The sequence below is a fragment of the Mugil cephalus genome, chromosome 17, assembly GCF_022458985.1.
Source record: "Mugil cephalus isolate CIBA_MC_2020 chromosome 17, CIBA_Mcephalus_1.1, whole genome shotgun sequence".
NCBI lineage: Eukaryota > Metazoa > Chordata > Actinopteri > Mugiliformes > Mugilidae > Mugil > Mugil cephalus.
The window spans coordinates 16,149,834-16,177,760 of record NC_061786.1 but is presented as its reverse complement, the minus strand read 5'-3'; the positions used below and the strand labels follow the sequence as shown (position 1 = coordinate 16,177,760).

The 27,927-nt window shown below is 40.8% G+C and overlaps 2 protein-coding genes across 3 annotated transcripts; both read right to left on the bottom strand.

Annotated features, from left to right (window-relative positions):
* Positions 1 to 1,705: 1,705 nt before the first annotated feature.
* Positions 1,706 to 10,084, bottom strand: LOC125023583. 2 transcript variants are annotated; one of them, XM_047610939.1, is made up of 6 exons: positions 6,576 to 10,084; positions 6,281 to 6,443; positions 5,319 to 5,649; positions 5,041 to 5,216; positions 4,410 to 4,596; positions 1,706 to 4,300 (listed from the first exon to the last, which is right to left on the bottom strand). In XM_047610939.1, the coding sequence occupies exons 1-6, from the start codon at positions 6,874 to 6,876 to the stop codon at positions 4,241 to 4,243; spliced, it is 1,218 nt and encodes a 405-aa protein (XP_047466895.1). In that variant the 5' UTR covers positions 6,877 to 10,084; the 3' UTR covers positions 1,706 to 4,240. The 2 variants fall into 2 exon arrangements, with proteins under 2 accessions (XP_047466895.1, XP_047466894.1); XM_047610938.1 differs by having other exon boundaries at positions 6,281 to 6,903; positions 9,617 to 10,084.
* A 4,376-nt stretch (positions 10,085 to 14,460) lies between these two features.
* On the bottom strand, positions 14,461 to 24,290 carry LOC125023587. Its single transcript, XM_047610942.1, has 7 exons — positions 23,906 to 24,290; positions 21,625 to 22,239; positions 20,073 to 20,403; positions 19,796 to 19,971; positions 18,671 to 18,899; positions 15,969 to 18,427; positions 14,461 to 15,878 (listed from the first exon to the last, which is right to left on the bottom strand). Exons 2-5 carry the CDS (start codon positions 22,215 to 22,217, stop codon positions 18,671 to 18,673), a joined length of 1,329 nt encoding a protein of 442 aa, XP_047466898.1. The 5' UTR covers positions 22,218 to 22,239; positions 23,906 to 24,290; the 3' UTR covers positions 14,461 to 15,878; positions 15,969 to 18,427.
* Positions 24,291 to 27,927: the final 3,637 nt, after the last annotated feature.

Below are 27,927 nucleotides of genomic sequence, written 5' to 3'. Positions count from 1 at the left end.
AGCAATTTACATTTTTTTTTTCTGATTAGTGAACGAGAATATATTTGTTCTTCTGATTAACGAATCACAACAATAACCGTTAGACTGCCGTTAGAACAACAACAAGGACAGTTTTGATTAGGTTTTCGACGTAGCTACCACACAGTCTATGGTAGCTATTGACGTTAGGGTAGCACTCTGTGGTAACCGGATGTTTACAACCATTCTGACACTTCACCGGAAATACGTCATCATCTCTTGTGCATAGAGCCCATTGAAGAAGAAGGAGTTTAAGGAGGAAAATCTGTCAGAGGATGAGGTAGAAAGGGAGATTTTCTCTCAACTAAACTAGTGGCCCACGCGTTTGCGCCTCTGACAAGAAGGATGTTTGAGAGACCCATTTCTGCGGAGGTTGAAGGAGATTCAGCGGCTCCGGACTGAGACGGCAACGAGGAGAGGCTTGTCAACACTTCATGGTGCACTATCCCTGGTTTCAGTTAGTTTTAGCCAATTTCATTGTGATAAATATAGCTAAATAAAGATGCTAACAGTAAGAGCTTTACTGAGAATTAACGTAGCCGTACAATAGGGTCCGACCAGACGTTAAAAGGAGGGGAAGAAATTACCAACGACCTGACGGTATTTAAATCAGACCCACTTTTACAGATGGTTGATATAATTATTTCATCCGTCTAAAGTGAGTAGGCTACTTAAGCGACACTTCACTTTGTGAGTCTAACATCTGTACAAACTTTGCATTAAAGCACATCCTTTATAATTTCTTAAGTGACAAGAGGTTGAAAAAAGCGGCAAATCAAACAAGTCTCGAAAAAGTAAAAACATCAGAGATGTCAATTCGCACTGGATTATCATCAGAGGACTTCTGTGTTACGAGCTAGGTTATTTGCGGCGTAATTTTTACTTTGCATGGGCGATTCGCTCGGTATTAAGATCGAAAACGATCTCTGTTGTTATTACAAATTACCGGAGAGCCCCTGGTAAAACTAGTCCCGTGCAAATAGGGCTTCAAACTTTTGATCACAGTCTTTCACTGTGAAATCAGGATCAATGCAGAACATACCTCCTTTAATTCGCTTAGTAATCTGCTCCTTTTTCCATGCCATTTCAATGTAGCTGCTCAGTTGCGCCAACCACTCCAGTGACTTCACGTCCGGCGACACAACAGCAATGGCGGCGCCCTGTGTTTCAACCGTGAAACAAATGGCAAGGTTTTGAAAAATCCTTTCGCCACCAGTTTTAAAACTAAGTATGAGAGACGTTCTTTAAATTATCATAACTACGTTAAGTGATTCGTGTCCCCTTTAAATTGTTGATGTAGAGGTAGTTTAGTACAATGTTTTTTTTTTTGTTTTTTGTTTTTTACTAAATAATCAAAATCTCCACCATCCGTCACTGCGCTTGCTAAATTTACTATGGAAATGTCAACACGAATTTGCTAATCTCATGTTTGGTTCATTCAGTGACTTCATGACGGCAGTCCTATACTTTGAAGAGTGGCTGGCTTCACAGTCCCGGCTAATCCCAGGTGGGCAGTGTTATAACAGCGGCCTCACCTATTGGATCTTATTTCCGTCACCAATGGACGCTGCCTCGCTGCTCGGCCTCTTTGCGACCAAAGTGTCCAATATCTTATTTCATCACACTTTCGCTACGTAACGTTTAGAGAAGTGTTGACAGTGACACAGAAAATAAAAATAAGTGTTTTTATTCAAGGACGGCTACAGAGACTATGCAAAGGAGGAAGCATCACATTTAATTGTCGGTAACGGTATGGTAACGATAGAAGTTAGATTACCCGTAGCCGAAAAAACTGAAGAAAAAAGAAGTGTTACTACCATCACTGGATTTAACTAATGCTGTCAAGCGGTTCACGGGGTTGCTATAGATTATTTGATTAATCACAATTTAATATAATTAATTTTTAATCTGTATTAATCGCGTTTTATTTAGCATGAGCAAACAGCTCCAAGAAAGAATGGAATATACAGTATAGCCACTAAACGTGTTTAAACACTTCCAACACAACCGTTTCAACAAAACAACTTAATGATTTTCTCTTTTCTTTTTAAATACTCGCGACGCGAGGCGACGTCGATTATCGCGCGATGTTGGAATCCTCGCGAGATCACATCCAGCCGCTGCGGTAGACGCGCTGCTCGAAGACGCGCCTGGTGTGGGAGGGTGCGGTGGTGCGACAGAGGCGGTGGCTCGATCTGCCTCCATCATCTGTTCATGTTTGCTCCAATAGATTTTTTTTCACTTACTAGATTTCTCCTTATTAAAACAAGATTCAATGGCAACAAAATAGTGGGATTATAATAGTTGCAAACAAAAAAACAAAAACAAATTTGCACTATTTAAGTTTTTTTTTCCCTCATTCTGTGACAGTTGTTTTTTATGTTACTGATTTACTGATGTAGCTTCTGGGCAGGGCATCTGAAAGGAAACAAAAAAATCAGTTGGCCACGGGATAAATTATTATTACAGTCAAATCAAAATGCAGCACCTAATGTTTCCTCATAATGCATAAAATTCAAGGCCTAATCAGATGTTTTGCCGTGTCAAATGTGCCCAGTGTCACGAGATGGTGTTAACGCCAGTGACTCTTTGAGGAACAGAGAAGGCAATCAAAAGTAAAGTCTTCCTCTTTTGTTACTCACTTGGTGTTTCACTGACTTGGTGAAAGCCGTCTTGGACAACAAGTCTAACCCACTCCATGACGTGTTGGCCAGGCACAAGAGTTCTTTCAGCACCAGACTTATTTCACCACGATGCACCACAGAGCGTCACAGGAAATCATCCCTGCCTGTGGCCATTAACCTGTACAACTCCTTACTCTCAGGGTGTAGAACCCATACTTATTTATAAACATAATTATACTGATAATGTGCAATAACTCATGTTAACTCATGTCCACTTCATCTCATTACTATTACATATTCCCTGTATACATATCCCCCCGTACCCCAGACCCTCATTCAAGCACACACACGGCATACTACACACATGCATACCCCCACACGTGTACACTCAAAACAATGAGGTCTGTTAGGTACAAAAAAAAAGGTAGCGTATTATTTATTTATTTATTTATTTAAGCGCTTTATTTTTATTTATTAGAAAAGACAAAAAAATGGATCTCAAGAAAAAAATAATAATTAAAAAAAAAAAAGAGCTCATTGTATAAGTGATATGAATAGACGTAAAAAGACCTCAATAGACATTCACATTCTCTCCTCGCCGTATATGTGGTAACCCACAGTAGAAAAACTGTTTGGCTTCCTCTGTGCCTAAGTCCGCACACCTGCTCACCTGTGTCGTCTGTCAACCTTTGTGTGCCGTATTTCCAGACCTGTATTTTCATATTTTTATACATTTTTATATTTTCAATATTTAAATTTTAATATTTTAAACCTCTCTTGTATATAATATCTTTTTTGCACTAACTTGTATATACTGTGTTTTGCACTGGAAAAGAGAAGCTCTCCAATGTCGTCATACAAGACAGACAGTAAAGGACAGTCTATTCTTACTATGTTTCATGCATTTACTTAATGAATTTACCACACACACAAACAACTTACCACACACACATACGCGCAACAACATAACACAAAACACTGGCTACAACAACCACGTCCATAAGTTATGCTAGATTCACAGATAAAAAATGTACTCACAGCCCATAGTCTTCACATTAGTATTTGCCTTATCCCAGTGGATTGCAATATATGTGCATATACATCAATCAGGCATAACATTATGACCCTCTAATATTGGACAAACTGCCCAAAATGCCGTCCCTTGTGCCTCCAAAACAGTTGTGACTCATCAGAGAATGGACATGGTCTTTCTGAGGGTGTCCTGTGGTGTTTGGAAAACAGAGTGGTGTTAGTGGGGTTAAGATAATCAGAGATGTCGTGTGATTTTAAGTTCCAGTACCTACCAATGGGGAGAGTTATTTGACAGATCTGTGGATGTAAAATTACTTAGAGAAGGTCACATACTGACACCACAATAACTATCAGAGAACTGTTCTCGCAGAATGAGTGGGCTGCGAAGTATTTGCGTATCAGGAAGAAGGGAAGAAGGTCACTATGTTCCAGTGTTCCAATGATAAGAGCCCTGGTTACATACTACTGTGTCTGTTGCAATAAATTGTGAATGTATAACTCCTTGGGTTACACAAATATTTGCATGCCTACCGTCACATCCGTTTCCATGTCATTTCTATTTGCACTCAGGCATTTAATCCCCTCCAATTTCCCACGGGGTCCTTATATGGGTCACCTTTCTTTATCTGCAACAGAATGGGGAAAAAAAGAAAAAAACAAAACAAAGACTGATCTTTGTGCCCATCTACATCAATCCTTCCCCTTTGAATTCAGCAGCCCTGATCTTCTCAACACCTTGCTCAAACTAGGGGACAGCTGGTCTTTAAAGTTCAACAGTCGGGTGTCCACATGGAGTTGCTCGATCGGCAGCTCTATCGGGGTCTTGATTGGAGAGTGAATGATCCGACAGATGTCCGGTGGTACCTTGAATCTTTGCCCAGACATCTTAAGCACGTCATGTACTGACGTCTGCTCCACTGCCCTGTGATGAACATAGACACATGGTCAGCCACGTATTGTCTTACTGCTACGAGGGCTGCAACGTAAAGTAAAGTAAAGGCGTGAAGTAAAGCTTTCAACGACACGGGGCACATGTGCAGCTGAAGAGTGGAGTTGTCTTTTCAGGCCTTTCAAGACATGTCCTTTAATCCACACCTTCAAAGAAAACCTGCAATGCCACTGCTAGGCCAGTAGGGTGCATAAGCGTAAGGGGGGTACACCTTGGACAGGTCAGTGGGTACAGCAGGTAACACAGAGATCACCACTGAACTTAACAGGCATGTCTTTGGATGGTGGGAAGAAGTACCCGGGGAGAGCCCACGCAGACACAGGGAGAACATACATCAGTGCTAACCACCACAACTCTTTGTCGCCCGTGCAGAAGGATGTATCTGATGAAGGTTTGCGTCTTTCACTGTGAACCTACCTCGGCTGTATTATCATCTTGTATGGGTGGAAAACGTTTCTATCAGGCTCCTCCTTGTAGACACGCTCCAGAATATTAAAACCCGGCACACCCCTCCACTTAGGCAAGGATCCCATGACACTTTCATTAAAAGGCTTTTTGGGGTAGATGTGATTCTCAATGAGGAACACCTGTGCCTGCAGAACAGGATGTTAAGTTGGAGTGGTGAGAATGGATGCTGGAAATGCAGTAGTTCTTTTTTGCATACTGTGCATCAATGAATACTAATGAAACATTACGTTCGGATTCTGCTGCTCTAGCGTGCTCATCAGAGACATCAGGTCGTTGTGCTGGTATGGCATTATAATCTCATCTATGTCGTTCAGCAGGACGTAGCGCGAACGCTCCATGGATCTGTAAATGCACTCGTTCAGGGTGGCTAACTGGCCATAGTAGTGCAAGTCCCCCCCATGCTCTGAGAAGAGCCAGCCACCAGATGGTTTTAGATGCTTGTTGATGGGCCAGGGAACCATTTCCACGAAGCCCTCCTTGCTGTAACTCTGCAACAGGCGGTCGAGCTCTGGGCCGCAGCTCGTGTTGTAGATGACCACTCTGTTCACACCCAGCAACCTGGAGAAAAGGGAGGTGAAGGTTTAAGTCACATTAGTTGTGCTCATTCTTTTGCAAGTGCATTATAGTAGATGCTTATAAGAAATGAAATCTCAATAAAGATTAGCAGTAAACATATCTGCCATCCCTCTACCTCAGATACAGTCTATGTGTTGTCATGTTTGACTTCAAGCACACATAAACAAGGAGAGCACATGTGGTAACACTACACACATATTGCCTCACATATTACACGCACCTGCACAGATAAGATCTCAACAAGAGACGATGCCAGTATCTTCAATCAAATAATCCATAAAATAGTTGCACTTTAAGATAAATAAAGATAACGGCAGACCTTTACTGTAACTGTGTCAGTCATAATCACCATTATGTGATATACAACCTATTTATAAGTTCTGTCTTATGGCTGTCTGGCAAGGGTTCTTCTCGTTATGTCATGTTCGTTATGTTTACCTTGTAAACAACCTACCTGTACAGTAGCAGTAGTTAATTACTCCGTTATAGTTTTATTTTTACGTTTTATGTTATAGTTGAACATAAGTTAATTTTATATGACGCTGTGGTCCCTGATAACAGTCTCATAAATGCAGAAAAAACAGTGTAGCTGTGTTATTGTTGCTGTGCTGACCTGTACATCTCCAGAGTCTGTGCGAACTGAAGCACATTGTTGAAGTCCCCAAACAGGTTGGAGACACAGACTGTGAAGTTGAACTGCGGCTTTTTCTCGTTCTTTCCACTGGTCTTCTTGTTTCTTATGGGAAGCCAGGTGTGTTTAGTTGTAGCATCCTTCTCTGGTTGAGTGACAAGAGTGACATATGAGGCGTCACAGTTTTGAGGAATCCGGCACAGGACATCCGTCGTGGCGAAGGGAAAACCAAAGTTGTCTGAGTGCTGTAAAATTGTCGAAGGAGTGCTTTCCTTACTTAACCAGCCTGCGCAGCAGAAGAAGCAGTGAAGTGGTTGGATGGAGTCCCTCTTAAATATCCCAATGATGCGTACGTCAAAACCCTTCTCTCTCTGGTCCATGAAGGCTGACACCAGCAAGTGCTTCGTATTTCTGAGTGGAGTGATGGTGTTGTTAGAGACTGAGAAGGGGCAAGTGGCTGGAGGCCCACGTGGTGGTGGGACAGACCGATTAGTCCTGGTTAACTTCTCAATGAAGAAGATGATGATGAACAAAGTGACAAAGAGGAGGAAGGAAAGGATCTTCCCTCTCATATCCATTCAGGTAGTAGAAGAGTGATTCCAGACCTTTGGAAGAATTTACACTTAGTTATACAGAAAATGTGCAGTCCAGTGCAGTAAAACTCCTAGAGCACTTGCTTTCTACTGGTTTTAGTCTGAGTTATCTTAATATTCTTAATATTGTGTAGGTCTCCCTTGTGCCTCCACAACAGTTGTGACTAATCAAAGAATGGATATGGGCCTTATGAGGGTGTCCTGTGGTGTCTGGCAACATGATATTGTTAGTACGTTGAGGGGAGGGGCCTCTTGGGATCATCCCACAGAGACTTGATTGGTTTGGCATCTAGTGGGGCCATTTCAATAATTTAGTTGTTCCTAAATAGTTTTCTTTTTTTGTTGTGGATGTGTCAGGCTGCATCCTGCTGCGTGACATACACAGCCTCACCAACTAAACACACATGCATAGGTAAAATATCATCAGTCTCCATTGTACATTTCCAGACTCCTATTGAATAATTTACAGGAATTACCAACCAAAATTGCAAAATTCACTCAGACTGAATGAGGCCGCATGTTGTTGGGGAATAATTTTGGCCAGAGATTTGCAGTTCAAGAGAGTTGATCACTGCAAGAAATTGTATGCACTACAGAGCGATGAAATAAAGGAAAACAGTGCAGCCCTTAGTGTATAACGTGATTCTTGTGCCGTAATTCCGAGCAATAAAAAGGGAAGTTTTAAGCACACAAATGTGTTTTTTGCAAGAACTCAGTTATACTTTGTGTCTAATTTCTAATTGTATAATTTGACTGAAGAAAATCTTAATAGTCCCAGTGGCTTCTTCCTTTTCGTGTTCAATGCAATGGTGTTCTTGCCGCTTACGCCGGATGTTATCACTGAGTTGTGTGGTTTAAATCATAGCCACAAGCTCCCGCTTTCAGTTTGAAGGCAGCAATGGATCAATCTCAAGAACTCTGAACTTAACCAAAAGTTACAGTTCTCGGCTCATCTAAACACCGTCAAAACAGAGCTGATCATCTTAGGAGCTACGCAAGGTACCCCACAAACTTTTCTTTTTTTCCCAAATACATTATTACGTTTTCTTACAAAGGATTCTTGAAATATTGTGTTTTCAGCAATTGCCAAAGTCAGGCATAACTGCTTTCAGATATTTATTTAAAAATCTGATGTGTTTACTCATTATTTGGTCAACTATGTCACGGACAAAAACTGATATTTAAGATATTTAAACAACTCACTGTTCTCGGAGGAATACTGTATGTGTCCACTTGCCTACATTTTCAGTTATAATCCCCAGTTAACAAAGAAACTGCACCGTTTTTTAATGAAAATAACAGCGCTACATTGGATCAATATTTTGAGAATGAAATAGTGCCAACACTTGTATCCTAAGTACACAGATACGGCTTCTCACTCACACACTAGGCTTAAACTCAGAGGTGAACGAGCATTTGCTGTTGCAGCTCCAGAACCGTGGAATGGATTACTGCTGCACATTAGACAGGCCTCCTCACTGTCTCATTTTAAATCTCTACTTAAAACCATCGTAGCGTGTCGCATCTTGTGCGAGCAGTGCACTCTATTCATTTGATTTTATTTATCTTATTTGTCTTTATCCTATTTTATTTTATTTTTATCTTATTTGATTTTATCTTATTTTATTACATTTAACCTTTTGTGTGCTTCATTGCTTTATTGTGTTCTGTTGTGCTATTTATTGTGTTGTTGTTTTTTTTATCTTACTGTGCAGCACTTTGGGAACCTTGCGTTTGTTAAAATAGGTGCTATATAAATGAAGTGGACTGGATTGGGTTGATGAGCCACCAAGTTCCACAACCAGCTGGTAGCATGCTTCTCTCTCATGCTGTTCAGCTTGTAGTATTTGCCGGGCTCTCTCGTTTCTCTCCATTTCCGCCAGCGTTTTGCAAAGTAAGCCTCCTATTTTGCATGGGTCAGCATCTCGCCGTTCGTGGTAACACCTCTGCTTTTCAGCAACAGATAATCGTGGCATTTGCCTGAAAAACAAGTTTACCTTTTCTAACATTTACGGAAAACAGTCTTTTTATTTAGTGTATAGCTAGAATGTTAAATGAACTCTTGGAAACTCCAAAAACGTATCATGAGTCCTCTAACCTGTCTTTCCAGGGTAACATGGTTGACAGGTCAGAGTTGACATTTTTGCTGTTAAAATCAACATGACCACATAACCAAACATTCCAACCAAAAATACCAAACATATCATACACAACTGAGCAAACAGAATTTAAAAGTTATTGTTAAGATAACTGAGGTTAAGATATTGTAGTAACATTGACGTACTTTGTATTAGAAAGAAGAGGAAAGAGGGAAAATACCGTGAAGTCTTGCCAGTTTTTCATTCAGTAGTAAATTACACACTTCCTTGAGGTGTGTTTAATGCATCTTTTGTAATGGGTAACGTGATGGACTGTTTCACCTTCATTATTATCTCAACTCAATGAAAACAATAAAAATTAAAATTAAAAAAAAAAAGCTATTTTGTTTAGCTCCGTGATTATAACCGTCCGAATTTAATAACAGCCTAGAAGGTGGCTGTTATTAAATTCGGACGGTTATAATCACGGAGATCGTCCGTGATCTTCATGCGAATTCTCCATGATTTGTAAAATGAAAAAAATTACGCTGTGTGTGAATGTGAATTATGCAGCTAACGAAATGAGAAAAAAAAAAGTATAACAATTAATGATACCTATGTATATTAAAAACTGTGATAAAACTCACGCGAATTGTCTCCCTCCAACGTCCCGCAAGTACTTGATGCATTTTGGGGGCGTTACCAGATACTTTGATCCTTGCTCGGACTTTAGCAGAAATTTGATTATGCAAATAAAAACTCCTCGACATAGGTGTGTCTTGCACTTTGTCCCAGCACCTCTAAAGACAAAAAAAAAAAAAAAAAAAGTTTAGTTTTTGTTTTGTGTTTTAATTCGAATGTCTGTGCTAAAATGGCAAAAGAACAAGTACAATAGTAGAGAGTATGTGGTTTAAACATAATATTTTAATAAGAAAATGCAGCTACCCCGCCTTCCCCCTTGCATTGCAGTGGTATGATCCATTCCTTTCTATTCACTTTACTTATCACTCAGCACTGACATATTACAGTCATAAACAACAGCAATGACTTTTACTGTTGTTGTTGACAAAACAGGGCATTGTTTAAGCATTCGAAATGTTTAGTTTAGTTTATTTAAAACCAAAACAAAATATGTTAAATATTAATATAATAAGACAAACATTCTTTGTCTCAATAAACCTAAAATAAAATGCGCTCAATAAACCTTGAAACTATGTTTGTCTTTTTGTAAAATAAGATTTCTGTTTTTGCATAAAATAAAACTTTTATCTGCACAATGACTCTTTTTTAATCTAAGCATTTAGCTACATGCAGAGTACTTTTTCACAGCATGAGACTTAAATGTACAATCACTAACCAGTAGGACGCATAATGTCCTCATAACCTACTAAAAAGAAAATGGAGAGGACTGTGACATCTACTCTCAGAGGGCCATTCAAGTTTTTCATTAAATAAGTAGGCTACATGCTGTTGGTTATTTCACCCATTTCCCAAGCATGACATCATGTTTACTGACTGCTTATTCACAAACATAGCAAGACAAAGCCGTGATCAAGCGCAATAAAAACGGATTTTATCATTGTAGTGAACAACAGTAAAACACGAATATGTGACGTTATTTCGTCACTGACGTTACAAAAATTGGATCGTTTTCCACCCCTGGCCTCTTTGTAGTAGTCCATGCAGGGCTGCTGGCTGTTCGCCATCACACCCAAAGTTGTAAATTCACGCTGCCGGTCTTTCAGGAGCAGGTAACACTGTGTGTGTAGCACATAGTCGCGTTAGTTCCGCCCCTGTGTAAAACCGCCAGTGCTCTCTGGCAAACTCATAATAGTGTAGGTTGTCAATTAACTGCTGTCCAAAGTTTATATTGGAACTGTTGTGCTGTTGTTAAGCTTTTGGTAGGAATATGTGTTGATGTTAAAGCCAAGGTGTAACACTAAATCATGACTGAGAAGAACCACGGGCCAAAGCAGACTCCTCCAGCACCTAGCTGTGATGTCCATTAAGGAGGTGATTCAGAGTCACCCTTATCAAAAAGTAGTGGTGTATATTTGAAGTGCATTTTATTAAGTATGCTTGAGTATAAGTATGACTATAGCAAGCATACTAAGGACCATATTCTAATGGGACATTTTTCCTTTTTCAAAACAATACTTTTTGCTACTTTACTAGTTTACTTTAAGTATACCTGTATGTTTGCTTAGCATGTTACTCATAGCATATTATTTATATACTTAAAATATACTTCTTAAAGCATTTCTTTTGGTTTAGATTTTATTGTGGACTACTAGCCTTCACTTAAACAACTTGCTACTGAAATTATGAGTGTGTCGCTATTGATGTTAGATGATGGTGTGCGTATGTGTTTTGGGGAAGTGTGTGTATGTGTATGTGAATGTGTGTCCAAGGTCTTTTCTCTAGAAGGCCACACTCTGCGTTAAACTAATTCAATAATAAAAACACGATGCAAATAAGAACCATAACAAAACTGCACTTTGTCTGTGAAGGTTCTGAGTCATCCAGGTCATGGTAACTGAAAAGGTATTTAAAAAAGATAATTGGACTTGTAGAGTTAGACTTGTTGGACCAGAAACTTTTTTTCTGGTTGTTACAGAAACAAGTCCAGCAAGTTTCTGATGGGTTTTACCCAGATCAACTTCCCACCTGTCTCTTTGTCTCTTAGAGCAGAAGAAACTACTTAAAACTCGAACGTCTTCTCAAAACTCTGCAAGTATAGTTGCCTTTTTATTAAAAACACCTTTTGGAAAATTGCACTTTGTTTTGGTTCTTGCTCAGGTTGTTCATTCATCCTCCTCCAAGGACTCGGAGGTTGCCATGGAGGAGGCCTCAGATGTAGAAACAGACCAGCTGGAGTCCCGCTCTGACGTATCTGGAGATGAGAGCAGTATGATTTAAAAATCCAAAATGGTCTAATAAAACTTGAGTTAGTTTTGATTTAGGCTTAAACTGTAAATATTTTACCAAGATGGTGGAACTGATGGGTTCTTATGGTGCATGCAACGCACCTTCACAGAAATGAATGCTATCCAGCTTTGAATCTCCTGTCTATTTATGTCTGAGATGTAGATAATATAATTTACAAGAGTTTACAGGGACAGATATCCAGTCAGAGATCCCTGGAGGCCCTCACACTGGTGCTTGAGAAGCAAATCAGCATTGCCAGTAATAACAGCGTTGGCAGAACACATCCCTCAGGTAAGATGACAAAAGCAAAAATGCAAACTATCATTGTAATTACTACATCAACAACAGCTGGCAGTCTGTTTCGAAAGCTCTGTGAGGTTGGTTACTTTGAACTATTGCTATCCAGACACCTTCTTCTGTTAGCGCAGAAAAGATAAATATAGAAATGCAGCTCTAAATATCTCCACCTCTCTGTGTTTGTTGATATCATCCGTCCACTCCGGCCCCCTGAATGCCACAGCTCCGTTCTCCTCAGCATGTTGATCAGCTCGTTTTTGAAGTCACACAGTCGGGTATCCACATGGATCTTCTCCAGTGACTGAACAGAAGGGATGCTCCGTGAAGAGTGAATTATATGATACACAACTCAGGTGGAATCTTGAACAGCTCTCCTAGAGTCTCAAGCACTAAATGCACTGGATTCTGCACAGCTATCCCGCAAAGCACAGACACATTCACAAATACAGTAATTCTAAGATTATCTAAAATAAACTGCTGTTGCTACTCTACTGTGGCATTAAAGCCCCAAACTAAAAAGCCTGTTTATCTTGACTGAACTGTCAGCTTATCTCGTGGTATTCTGCTGTTCTGTCAGGCTCCCACTTATGTGCTCCAGAAAAGTTAAGATCTGTGCATGCTGAGGTGTGTTGTTGAATACAAATAGGTCGAAGGTATAAACTATAAATGGTTAGTTTTCAGTTGTCCATTACACCAAAATTAGCCTGTACCAACACCATCACTTTTTACCTTATGCCACTGAGTACCTCAGGGTTCTATATTTGGACATTTGCTCATTTTATATAGTTGCACTTAGTAGCACATTTTTAGTAGAACTAAATGTACCTGGACCGGATGGTGGAATGATAATTAAACCATAAATAATGGTGATATGTATTTATCCTAAACTTTTGTGCTTGTTGGTCAAAAAAGCATTTTCTAGTTGTTTCTTTTTTTTTCTTTTTTTTTTTTGATCCACCAGCAGATGTCACCGGAGAATAAACATCATTCTCTGTTGCTGTGTGAATCTGGTGCTGCCTGCATGCATTTGTTGTACTCTCATCAAAACAGATGACATTTAAAAACAACCATCTTTGATGTGAAAGATAAGATTATATCTCATTCAATAAAAGTCAGATCTGATTGTGAGATATATCTTGTGGAATGCAACTGAACATCCGGGATACATAGTGTTTTGTGTCAAAATAGACGTTGGCTGGGAAACTGGGAATCTTTACAGTCTGAATGGTGAAATGAATTCACTCCATTCTTTCAAGCCACTGATTATCTCCTACAGACGTTTCTAACCCAGGGCAAACATTTTATATAGTGCACCTTGTGTGTGTGTGTGCACATATAAAAGACTTAGACGACTCAACTTTATTGTTCCCTTTGGAATGACTCCTTCAGGGAAATTGTATTTCCAGCAGTTACATGCAAAATACAAATAAGAGAAATAAACATTGTACAATAATCGTGAAACATAAAAAGTGTGCAAGAATGCAAACCCTTATCAGTCTAAAATGTAGGGACAATGGGTTCAAACTTCAAACTGTTTAAACTGTTTAATTTCGTTGTCATATTAAGTCTTGTTCTTTGTGGGTGACCACAAATCAGCAAACATGTCACAGAGATTTACCGGGAGGCACAGATTCACATTCTTTGTTGGTGCTTTTGCACCTTAGTGTCATTAAACTTTCCAGTAAAAGAAGCCTTTTTATGTGTATTTTGTTTAAATATATAAACAGACCTCTGTCTTTTGTGGCAACAAAACGCCACATTAGATTGCCCTGCAGAAAAGTAGCTGGCTAATGTCTCCACCTGCTGTAAGAAATCAGCGTAAACTGAAGCATTTTGCCCGGCTGCCCTTTTAGCATGGGTGGCATAGCGGCTCGGTGGTTAGCGCTGATGCCTCCCAGCTTTTGTCTCTGTGTTAGCCCTGCGAACTGTCCAGGGTGTACACCCTGCCACTCGCCCGATGCCAGCAGGGATAGGCTCCTGCAACTCCGCCATAATGGTATTATCTGCCAATATACTGTTGTGGCCTCTCCTGAGGGGCAGGAACATTTCCATGGTTGCCTGGTAACGACTGAAAAAGCTGCAGAAATGCCTGTTCTGTTCCTGAGGAAGGAAGAATAAAAGGAAGCAGGACAGCACATCTTTTAAACATCTGTTTTGTCTAAATTTGCAAATTAACGCTTACTATACCAAAAAAAAAAAAAGGGGGGGTAAAAAAGAGTACATTTTCTTTTTACGTGTTTAAACACAAAGCACCATGAAACAGACATATGGGAGGGATTTTTATTATTTAATTTATTATTTAACAATGACCCGACATTTTTTGATCTTGCTGTTGTCAACAATCCTTTCATTTCTTAATTTTCTCTTAGTGCTTGTCTTCTGTGCAGTCTCAAAAAGGCTCATAAATGAACCAAAACCAAACCAAAAACAACAAAATCTGTCCCCTGGGCTGCCCAGTGGAAGACTAGACTTTTTGCATAATAAAAACTGTCATGTCATCTCCATCTTCTAAGACACAATTAGAACCGGACAGAGTGCACTTAAGCTCCCAGTGCACAAGCAATTATAATCCATTTTATCTGAACACACTCATCAAATAATTGTAGTGCTGGTGGAAAAAGCAAGAGGGCCCTTGGATTCAGTGCTCTCTGGAGTAGCTGTGGATCTTGTGCATCACTCCTCCTTGCAGTGGCGCTTCAGCTCAGCCACATTATGGACAATACGTCAGGAAGTCTATGGTAAGGAGCTCATGGCGCATTATACATTCTGCTTTTGAAGCCACTTTGGCATGTTTACATAGCATTCAAATAAAAAATAAATATAATTCAAATACACAGCGTCTGCTTCATAGTCACGTGTTGAAGATACACCTCCACAGGAATGTCGTTAACGCATTAAAAACTTCCAAATGGAAACACAATTCAAAAGGTGGAAATCCTTTGGAAAGTACAGAAAATATTTTAACAATGGGTACGATCTGTACAAATAAATGGCTTGGTTCATCGAGGGCTTTACTTCATTGTTCACTGCAATTGTATTAGTTCTATTATATTTTCTATGAAAACCTAGAAAAACACCCAAGCTCTTGATCCTGATGATTTGGAAACCTAACAAATTTTGTACCACCATGGGATCAGCAAGTTGTTCATTATTTTAGGTGCAAATTACTTTGGTTTAAATAAATAAAAAAAAAAAGTAAAAACAATCACTTCAAATAAGGCTGTGTTTACCAAGAAAGGAGCAAATGAACCCCTCCCACTTGTGGTCTTAACAAGTGAGCTGCACTGATTTCAAAGTAGAGAAAACACTGAACACAAAGGCTAAGAGGAAATCACATATCCCTTTTGCTGAGGAGTGCATAGTCACTGTCAGACACGTTCAAAGTGTGTCCACCTCGGTATCTGCTCCAACCATCCATCAACTGTTACTGTCACCACCAGGCTAGGACTCAGGATGCAGATGAAAGGGTTAGTTTTCTTTGATAACAGTCTTTATTAAGAAACAGAACAAAATCCAAATAACGATCATGGTCAAGGCTGTGGTGAACATATAAAGACAAGGACGACCACTCTGGCACAAGACAAAGGGAGACACAGACTATTTGAGGTAATGGGCAACAGGTGGAAGTAATCGGGAATCAGGGAAGACAATTAGACTGGTGACACATGAGGAAGGGCAAGTGACCTGAAACGAGAGGAGAGTTACTCTTCAAAATAAAACAGGAAGTGACAAGACAAAACATGGAGACAGGACAAAAACCCAATTTGACCTCACTGTGGTGTAACACTAACATGGGATGGACACGGAGGGATCTGGCCAGACGCAGACGAATGGCCGCTGGACGACTTTGGTGATGGGGAAAAGACCCATGAACCGTAGTGCCAGCTTCTTAGAGGTGAAGAACTCTGTCCCTCTGACGGATGAGCACTTGACAGGCAGTGGCCCAGATGTGGCGGCAGCAGCGAACCAGGGCGTGAGTGGAGGGAACAGACACTTCATGCTCCATGCCAGCAAACACAGGAGGCTGGTAACCAAAAACACACTGGAAGAGGGAGACACCTGTGGCAGAGCTAGGCATTGAACTGTGGGCATATTCCACCCAGGCCAGGTGGGTGCTCCACGAGGTCGGGTTCTGAGACACAAGGCATGTAAGGCCTCCGGGTGATAACCTGACATCAGACTTGCTGTGGCGCCGGTGAGCCGACAGAACTCCCTCCAGAACCCAGAGATGAGCTGGGGCCCCCGGTCTGACACAATGTCTTTGGGAATTCCATGGATTCTGAAGGTATTTTGCATCATAATTTGAGCAGTTTCTTTAGCTGAGGGCAGTTTAGGCAAGGCAATGAAATATGCCATCTTAGAAAAACAATCCACCACGGTCAGGACCGTCGTGTTGCCTTCCGAAACCGGGAGCCCCGTGACGAAGTCTACGATATGTCCGACCACGGTCTGGAGGAGATGGGCAGAGGTTGCAGGAAACCCATGCATAATCCAGAGGACGCCTTGCTGCGAGCATAGACTGAACATGCCTCATCCCCCTCCCTAATCCGAACATGATGGCAAGCGTTGCATAAATCTAGCCTAGTGAATACCATGGCCTGCTGAAGCTGATCAAACACAGACGACATTAAAGGGAGCAGATAGCGATTCTTTATAGTGATGTCATTGAGAGGGCTGTAGTCAATACAGGGTCTTAAGGACCCGTCCTTTTTGCTCACAAAGAAAAATCCAGCTCCAGCAGGTGATGAAAACGGGTGGATGAGCCCCGCCTTCAGGGACGACTCAATGTAGTCCTTCATGGCTTGACGCTCGGGCCCTGACACCAAGTACAGGCGCCCCTTGGGAATGGTGGAACCGGGAATGAGCGTGATGGCGCAGTCATGCATTCGATACAGTGGAAGAAATAATAGATAGACAGATAAATAGATAGATATTCATCCCCAAAGGGAAATTTGCTTATCATAGCAGTCTAGTACTTGAATACAATAAAATACAACAGAATAAAATACTGAGGTAGAAAAATTGTTGATGGTGGCAGCAGGAGGGTACAGAGGTCAGAACCTGATACTGGGACTTTGTGACAGGGTGAGCAGAAACAGCGTTTATATTCGTGGTGGTTTGTCCCTGAGGCTTGTCCCTCAGGTACCTCCCCTCACAGTCATTCCCCCAGCCCAGGATCTTGCCCGTAGGCCAGTCTATGTGGGGGTTGTGGCTGACGAGCCACAGATGTTCCAGAACCAGGGTGCAAGCAGGTGAGTGAAACATGCAGCTCAGTGTGGTTATCTAATGTCAGGGCGTGTGTGAAGGTGAACACAGCAGTACCATTCAAGGCCCTAGTATTGATGGGTTGAGGAAGAGTTTCCAATTCCAACCCCAGCTCTTTGGCTATCTCCCAGTCCATTACGCATTCATCAGCCCCAGAGTCAATTACAGCATCCAATTCAATGACTGTGGTGTCGTATTTTACCTAGAAGGAGGTCCAGCTACGTGGAACGGAACTTGATGCTGTGGACTGGCTCTTGGGCTTAGCTTCCTTGGCCGGACAGACGGCTACAAGATGTCCGGATTCCCTGCAGTAGAAGCACCGTCCCTCCTTGAGGCTGCCTTGTCATTCTGCCTGAGTGAGCTGGGCCCTGCTCAGCTGCATGGGTTCCTCACCTCCAGCAGGAGGAGAAGGACGGGGCTGGTCTGGCGATGATCATGAGGGAACAGACCCGTGGAAAGCAGGGGTCTGGGAACTGCTGATGCACTCCCTGGAGAACCTGGAATTAACGAAGACGGTTATCTGTTCGGAGTGCGAGGGCGATGAGGGAATCCAGGTCCAATGGCAGATCCAGAGGCAGCAGCTTCCTTTGAACGGTGTGCGTGAAGTGGCAGTTCATAATACATTTCACAGTCTATTAGGAATGATTTACATTGTCCCAGGTCTCCCGAGAATCGCTCAGGTGATGCCAACCCGGGCCCCGCTCCGGTGTAGGGTACGGTGGGAACGAGTGGAAGCTCCGCTGCAGCGGGGGCTGTACCTGACTTCTCAGGGCGACTGAGAATCCGCTGCATCTGCTCAGCGAGAAGCTCCATCTGGGCATTAACGGTAGCTTTGAAGTCTTCTTGGCTATGACCGAGACCTTTGACTCCCTGGCCAAGCGCGGTCATCTGCTCCTCCTGATGGGAGTACTGTGCCCTCAGAGCCACGTTCAGCTGCTTGGACTCTACTGTGTACTGTCACGACCAGGCTAGGATTCAGGATACAAATGCAAGGGTTAGGTTTCGTTGATAACAGTCTTTATTAAGAAAGCACAGGTTTAAAAATCCAAGACAATGAAATCAAAGCAGGCTCTGAAAAAACGGCCTCTGAAATACTTCTTCCAAGAAAAACCAAAACTAAAAATCGCTCCACTAAAGGAGGAAAACACAAAAGACTGAAGTCATAAACCAAGGAATATCACTAATATAACAAAAACCCAACTTAACCTCACCTAAGTGTGACTGTTGCTCAGCATCCCCACTCTCTTCAGAGCCTTGTCCACATTGGGAATCAGTTTTTTACTGAAGTCCCACAGTCGTTTGTCCTCGTGAAGCTGCTCCATCGTTAATGAACCCTGGAGGGCAACGCGGACGTGAATTATCCGACAAAGTTGTGGTGAGACAATGTTGCGCTGTCCATAATTCTTGAGCACGTCGTGCACAGAGGTCTGCTCTATCATCCTATGAAGCACATAGACATAGGTTACTTAAACGTTTGGAATCTGCCGTGTAATATGCCACAATTTGTTGAGACAATGTGTTTCTAAGGTGCAACAACAGAACCCAGTCTGTGCTGTGGTTCCTGTAGTATACTATATACACCGATCAGGCATAACATAATGACCACCTTCTTAACACACACACACACATATATATATATATATATATATATATATATATACACACACACACACACACACACACACACATATATAAAGAATGTTGTTAGTGAGGTGGTTCTTTGGGTCCTACGGGTTGAGTGGAGGGGCCTCAGTGGATCATCCCATAGATACTTGGTCAGTTTGGGATCTAGTGAATTTAGACCTTGTGCCGTTTTTCATGTTTTTTGAGTTGTTCCCAAGTCTGTTTTGTGTGTGTGCTTGTGTTAGGATGCATCCTGCTGGGGATGGCTGCTGCCATCAAGGAGAGTCATTGCTCTGAGGTGGGGTGTCTGGTCTGGTCTGGTCTAAGTGGGCAGTACATGTCTACACACACACACACACGAAGGTCCAAAGGTTTCCCAGAAGAACTTTGAATAGTCACAAAATGGTTGATGTTATTTACTTTAATGTTGTGGCTGATCAGTGTATATAACTGCCTATAGGTCTAATAGATAGAGAGTGGCATGTCTCTAGTGTGTTCCCTCACTTCAATTTAATGAAATAATAATCTAATCTTTCAGTGCATTTTATTCTGTTATGTAAAGTCATACAATTACATAGACAATGATGAACTTTAAGAGGGCACATTTGTCAGGTTTCCCTAGGGGTTTCTCCCATGTGTTTTATAAAAACAATAAATCATAAAGCAAAATATATTATAGATTCAACAGAGTGAGTCTGACTAATGTAACGTACTTTGGCTTAACTATCATCTTGTACGGGTGGTAAATATTTCTTTGTGGTTCCTCCCTGTAGATGTGCTCCAAAATGTTGACTCCCGGCACACCATTCCACTGAGGCAGGTTAAATTTCCCTTGTGGCTCAAAGTGCTTCTTGGGGAAGATGTGGTTCTCAATCTGGAACACCCCCGCCTACAGAAAGTGAATAGTACATGTAAGATGGAAAGAGAATATAAATATCCTGAATTTTGAACATTAATGTCAAATGTATTTGTGTACTGAGAGTACCATACGTGTGGGTACTGCTGCTCTAGCGTGTTCATCACAGACATCAGATCATTGTGCTGGTATGGCATTATAATCTCATCTATGTCGTTCAGCAGGACGTAGCGCGAACGCTCCATGGATCTGTAAATGCACTCGTTCAGGGTGGTTAACTGGCCATAGTAGTGCAAATCCCCCCCATACTCTGAGAAGCGCCAGCCAGGAGATGGTTTTAGATGCTTGTCGATGGGCCAGGGAACCATTTCCACGAAGCCCTCCTCGCTGTAACTCTGCAACAGTCGGTCGAGCTCTGAGCCGCAGCTCGTGTTGTAGATGACCACTCTGTTGACACCCAGCAACCTGAAGAAAAGGGGGGTAAAGGTTTTTAATGCAGCTCTGGTGGCATTTGTTTTCACGTGTCCAGGATTTGCATTTTAATTTCTGAGAGGTACTGTTAGCATGCTACGTGCTCATAGTAAATGTTAATGTTTAGGGGCTTGCATATTCACAGTTATTGCGTATATTGCGTACTGCTGGGTTTTTTCTGTCAACATATTTCTGGGTTATTTGAGGTACTATAAACGCATTGCTGGTTTTCGTTGGGTCAATGGGGTTGAAAGGGATTAATTTATAGCTGGTTGGGTTAATTTGACCCAAGTCCTGGTTCATTCATTTTCCCACTAATTTTTGAATCCGGTTTTGTCTGGAACCAAGTGACTGGACAGAAGGATAGTGAAAAGAAGCACAGATGTATGATTTTTCTGGTTAAACTGAATACTTTACTTACGTTTTTAATAGTTTTGAACTTAATATAATTCACAATCATGGTTCATAAGTGGGTTTAATGTTTTTTTATTCTTTGATATTTATTAACAAAGTAAAGTTAGCAACTCGCTAAATTAAGCTAATGTTCTCTAGCTAACTATGATGATAGATCTCTGAATTTCACATTTTAAGGTCTGGTTGTTCAGAGTGTAGTCATCATCATCATGCTTTACTATTCCATTGCACATAATCACATACTTATCCTTATACTTTAACGTAGCATAATAAACAGTACAGTTCACCTTAACTACCGCTAGCTATCATATTACATTAAAAATGCTGGAGTGAAGAGAAGAAGAAGATGGAGGAGGCTGAAGTAGGAGTAAACTTGTAAATCAATAAAGTAAAAGAATAATCTGGATTTATTGTCATTATTTTTATGTCTTATGATGCATTTCTGTTACTGGTCGAGCGCCTGGGGCCTGAATTGGGTTGAACGTGATTTTTAAATATAGAAGTAGTAATGCAATCAGATAACCTGGTGTATGGGTTACTTTTAATCCCCGAATAAGGTTACGTTTACTCATTGGGTTGGGTCAAATGAGCAACTCAGGATTCTGGGTTACATGGGTTAGCCCAAGCATTTGGGTCAAAATAACCCATGTACATGCACATGTTCTGTCCCAGCGTTGATGGGTTATGGGTTGGTATTTTTTTTTTTTTTGGGATACAAAGTCAACATTATTTTAGATCATGTCAAGAGAGAAGCTGATTTGAATCAGACAGTTTGGTTTGTGTCATTGTTGCTGTGCTGACCTGTACATTTCCAGAGTCTGTGCGAACTGAAGCACGTTGTTGTAGTTGTTAAACAGGGTGGAGATGCAGACTGTGAAGTGGAACTGCAGCTTTTTCTCATTCTTGTTTCTTATGGGAAGCCAGGTATGCTTAGTTGTAGTATCCTTCTCTGGTTGAGTGAGAAGAGTGACATATGAAGCGTCACAGTATTGAGGAATCCGACACAGGACATCCGTCGTGGTGTAGGGAAAACCAAAGTTGTCCGAGTGCTGTAAAATTTTCGACGGAGTGGTTTCCTTACTTAACCGGCCTGCACAGCAGAAGAAACAGTGAAGTGGTTGGATGGAGTCCCTCTTAAATATCCCAATGATGCGTACGTCAAAACCCTTCTCTCTCTGGTCCATGAAGGCTGACACCAGCAAGTGCTTTGTATTATTGAGTGGAGTGATGGTGTTCTTAGAGACTGAGAAGGGGCAAGTGGCTGGAGGCCCACGTGGTGGTGGGACAGACGAATTAGTCCTGGGTAACTTGTTAATGAAGAAGATGATGATGAACAAAGTAACAAAAACAAGTAAGAAAAGGATCTTCCCTTTGAATTCCCTTAACTTATCCATTCAGCTCATTCAGAGTCCCAACCTGAGAATAAATTTAGAGTCACAGAGAAGTTATGCATTAGCTAAAGCAAATGTTCAGGTCCTATTCTGGAGAGATTTGAATGAAAGGAGACATATTTCCTCGCACATACACTCACACACAGCAAACATAAACATTACTATTCTGGAATATTAGTAAGAGTCAATAAAATGCTGTATTTACTAAAACTACATAAAACTATTTACTGTATCAAAACTGTTCCTGCCAAGCTTGCATGCAGCTTTCCTGCAGTTGAAATAAAACTTATTCTACAGCAAATACTGTCCAACAGATGACCTTTATGCCAGCACACTCTCATGGAACACTGGTTTGACTCCTTAGAGCACCTATTTGTACCTGTGGTCAATCATCTACAGACATTTAAGGGTCTTTTTTTTATAACTCACGGACAAGTCAGACTGGATTGTCCACAAAAAGGAGATTTGACCACATGTGTGTAAATGCATGAGGGTAGATGTTCCGTTATGACTGTAACGTGTACCAATAGGTAGAAAAGTGCAACATAAATTCAAGACTATTTACATACATGTGCCTTTCAGATTCTTCTGCTGCAGCTTGGTCTCAAATTCATGAAACATTCTTTAAACTTCCTCCTGTGCTTTCTCTGACTTTCTGTTCTGAACCGCATGTGGAAATGTGTTAGTTCTTCTCACCGCTAGTGTGAAGGTGTAGCCTCAGTGTTATGCCTGTGCTTGTCTCGTCAGGGTCAAGCCCAGGTAGTGATGAGCAGTCTCTTAACAACAAGCTAACATAGTGAGACTGACAACAGTACTGTACTTAGAATTTGTTCTTCTCATTTAAAATCAAATGCGTGCACCAAGGGGTCCTGGATTCAGATCTGCAACAGTGGGATGATTACATCTCAAACTCACTGGAAGAAGAGGAAGGAAGAAATCTCAGCTATGGCAGCTGTAAACTCCCGAGCCAGCATGCATTAGCCTGACTGCTGACAGTTCAAACAGCCAGTGTTAACTACTGATAAGCTAGGCCACTGAAGGTAAAATGTTAAAAAGCATCTTGTCTCATTCAACCGGATTCCAGTTAAAGTTGTTACAACGCTGTTCAAAGGTCAGTCAGTCAAAATCCTTTGTGTATGGAGGTTATAAGTTATCCACACCATGGTACAGCCTCAAAAATAACACAAAGCCAACTGGACTTGTTGGGTTATTTGAAACTTTTTAACAGTCACTCAAATGTTTTGCGCATCTCAAATTCAGCAAACAAAATGTCCCCAGGTTTTCTTGTTTTCACTTCACATGGTGGTGACGGTATATGTGTTCAACTCCAAATTCTCAAAGCCCTGACACCTGATCACAAACACATCTGGTATGTGTAAGATAACACAGATAAATATAAAACAATGTCCCTGGGCCAATGCAAGTAGATTTGGAAAGCACACTTTTTCTCAATGTGAAAATCCACCAAAGTGCATTTGGTCAAACCTGTGCCTGCCATGCTTTACATGTGCGATGTGATAATGCTGTTAGACAGGAAATGTTCCAAGGTATAAGTATTGTATTTCAACAGTATTAAATGTATTTTAATGGGTTACAAATATAAAAGTAGTGTAAGCTACTATGATGTGAAGTGCGCATTAGAAAAGAATTCAGCCTATATGTGCAGCACGGCGGTTCGGCGCTTAACTCACCCGAAGCTGAAATGTCGGTGCGTTTGTCCAGTTGTTGGACGATTGTTTCCGGGATCTCTCCTTCTTTATCCTCTCGTTTGCCGTCTCAACCCTCCGGCTTTACTTTGAAGGCTTGCTGTGGGTGGGCGTAACCGGCCAGCTGCTTCTTCAGCTTCTGAGTATTTACGCACATACGCACACACACTTAAGCCGCTAATATACAATAAATTACATACAAATAAATAAATAAAGATTAATAAATGTCTTGGGAAAATAAAATAACGAGAAAACGGATTTGATCTATGTGCATCACATGGATGATGCTGCAGGTTATTATTACCAACCCGTTAGTCATTTCTCAGCGCTTATCTTTCCAGCGCCACCCCGTTAACGGTCGAGGAGTACACAACCCATTTTACAACACGTGTAACTTAGATTTATTCGTGTTTCCCTCCACTTTGCTTTTTCGCTTCTCTCTTTAATACTCTGAGGTAAGTGCGCAGAGGCCATTGAACACACGCGCGCGCGCATTTAAACGTACTTAAATGTTGCTTTAAAGGAGTTTGTAGTCAACAGGTTGTTTTCTTTTCTTGTCGAAAAGCAGATGTACAAAGTTACTGAGACTGTTACGCAGAAATCATCTGCCGCGTTATTTACATGTGCACAGTCAGCATATTAAAACGATATATATGTAATTGAGTAATAATCATTTATATTAGTCTGTTCATTGATATAAATTTAATCAATACAATTAATTAAATCTAATCTAATGTAATTATTCTCCATTCTTTAAGAATAACTAGTCTCTCCCCATTTCCTGCCCAAAAATATACTTTAAAAAAAAAAGACTTTTATTAACAATTTACTTTTGTGCTTTCGACACATTTAAACACAACAGTGTACACTGCAACCAAAGTCTAATTTCAAAACGGAAATTTGAAAATACTGACTTCAAACTATTTTGTAAAAGGAAATATTAACATAGTAATGATATGTCCATAAACATGTGTTTCCAGGCTGTCTCATCTCACTGAGCCACTACATTAGATCAATAAAGATCTTAAATAAGTGTGGAGAGATCCTCCAGAAGTGTATGTGCCAAAACATAAACATTCAATTTTAATTTGTACAAAACAAAACAAAACAAAACAAAACAAAAAAACAGGACAGTAAAAAAACATTTGCACTTGGAACCAATGACAATCGAAATGCCACTGACATGTGAGGCAGAGTCAAAATCAGTGCCAACTTACAAACATTGCACTCTCAAATGTGTCGTTCTCAAGCTCTGTTGAAGCTGAACATAACATAGTACAAAAAGTTGCACTGCAACTACAGTCTCATTTTAAGTCAGACATTTGCTCTTGCGGAACTGGACTTTGTTTGACAGCTTTGAAGTTCCAAGTTCCAGTTTCAAGAAAAGTTTTTGGAATATCTCAAAGGTGTATTTCAGCTGTCTGGGATAATCGAGATTCAGCGCGTAGGTCAGGCTGAGGAGGAGGACAGAGCAAGCCCTTGCAATATCTCCAAGTCCTGTCATGACTCAAATGCCCTCTATGACAATTCCAACGTCCTTTGGGCTGTTGCTTGTAGAAGCTCCGGGCTTTGGGATCACACTAATTGCCATCATCAAGTTCTCGGCGTCCTGTAACATAAAACTGTAAGTGTCTTAGTATAAAACTGTCAGAGATATATTGCAAGCATATCACATTACCAGACAAACCATTCATCATCGTTTTCATAGCTTTTAAATCTATTTTATTACATTTTATTTTCTTGTGGGTCTTGGTCTCAAATTGCTCTTTATTTAGTTTTCTTCTCTATTTTGATGTTTTTATAGTCTACAATTGTACATTTCTTGTTATGACAGGTTTATGCTGTTCTACAATAATATGAGTCTACGGACAGTATTATTTTATTGTTACACATGATGTTAATCCCTCTAATTGAGTTCAGAGATTTCTTTGAGAAGGAGCACTGAAGTGTTGCGTCAAATAGGAGACCTCTGTCAAATAAAGCCCCCGGCAGTTGTTCAGTTCAGCCTGGTGGAGTCTTCTCTTTGGTGTCTCGAAGAAATCGTCAGGAGTCCGCATTCAGAGCTCTCTTTATTGCCATCAACAAAGGAGGGAAACATTAAGTACACCGCAATCCTACTCTAAAGTGTAAAGGCCTTTGTTATTGTCTTTTATATTTTTGGGACTTCACAGGCCACGCCTTCTGTCCTTCCCCTACATTTGGAGGCATCTAAGGATGAAATGTGCCTCCACTGGAATGAGTGCTATTCAGCTTTTGAATCTCCCGTCTATTTATATCCGAGATGTAGATGATATAATTTACAAGAGTTTACAGAGACAGATTTCCAGTCCAGATCCCTGGAGGCCCTAACACTGGTGCTTGAGAAGCAAGTCAGCATTGCCAGTAATAACAGCGTTGGCAGAACACATCCCTCGGCCAAGACGACAAAAGAAAAAATGCAAACTATGATTGTAATTACTACATCAACAACGGGTGGGAGTCTGTTTCGTAAGCTCTGTGAGGCTGCACTTACAAGCAGAGTGGTGTTTCGTGGAAATGGACTACAACAACGATCGCCTCAGCTGAGGTTAACATTGTAGAAGTAAATGTACATGGACCGGCCAATGGAATGAATGATTCAATGATGATAATTGTATCATCAATAATGGTGATATGTATTTATTCTAAACTTTTTGTGCTTATTGGTCAAAAAGCATTTTCTAGTCGTTTTTTAATCCATCTCTTTTTCCACCAGCAGATGTCAGCGGAGAGTAAACATCATTATCTGTTGCTGTGTGAATCTGGTGCTGCCTGCATTTGTTGTACTCTCATCATGACTGATGACATTTAAAAAACAGCCATTTTTGATGTGAAAGATAAGATTATATCTCATTCAATAAAAGTCAGATCTGACTGTGAGATATGATATAATATCTTGTGGATGAACATCCAGGATACATGTTGTTTTGTGTCAAAATAGATGTTGGCTGGGAAACTGGGAATCTTTACAGTCTGAATGGTGAAATGAATTATCTCCTACAGACGAGACAGCAGCTACATACAAAATGTAAATAAGAGAAATAAACATTGTACAATAATCGTGAAACGTAAAAGGTGTGCAAGAATGCAAACCCTTATCAGTCTAAAATGTAGGTACAATAGGTTCAAATGTCAAACTGGTGATTTAATTTCATTGTCATATTAAGTCTAGTTCTTTGTGGCCTGACCACAAATCAGCAAACATGTCAGAGATTTACCGGGAGGCACAGATTCACATTCTTTGTTGGTGTTTTTGCACCTTAGTGTCATTAAACTTCCCAGTAAAAGAAGCCTTTTTATGTGTTTTTTGTTTAAATATAACAGACCTCCGTCTTTTGTGGCAACGAAACGCCACATTGACCTGCAGAAAAGTAAAAGTATTTTTTTTCTACATATTCTGCTTATTTCATTGTTGAAATTGAATCCCAGCATTACAATCAATGCAAGTTGAATGGCAACAGTTGCATTTAAGATTCAAGGGAGTTGAATGCTGATAGCTGGTAACGTACCTACAGGGTACATACTGCATTAATGCATTGTAGCTGTTAAGATCTATAAGGATGTTTAGGGGATGAGGCGAGGTCACAATAAAAATAAACCCAGGATTAGGTATGAAAGAAGGAATAATGATGGGGGAAACAAATGATAAAAGTAAAACACATAGTTATTCAACAAAATAAACAATTTAGGCAGCACAGCGGCTCTGTGGTTAGCGTTGATACCTCCCGGGGAGAAGGTCTGGGTTTGAGTCCAGCCCGGCCTATCTGGGTGGAGTTTTTCATGTTCTCCCTGTGTCCACATGGCTTTTCTTCTGGTACTCCAGTTTCCTCTCACCTCCAAAGACATGCTTAAAGCTTTGCGCTATTGTGTTAGTAGTGGTATCTTTGAATAGTGCGATATCGTAAGCCCACGGTCGGCCATTTCCTTGTAATGGGCAATTACCAAAGAGTAGTAGGGCCACCCATGAGAAAATAAATAACTAAATAAAT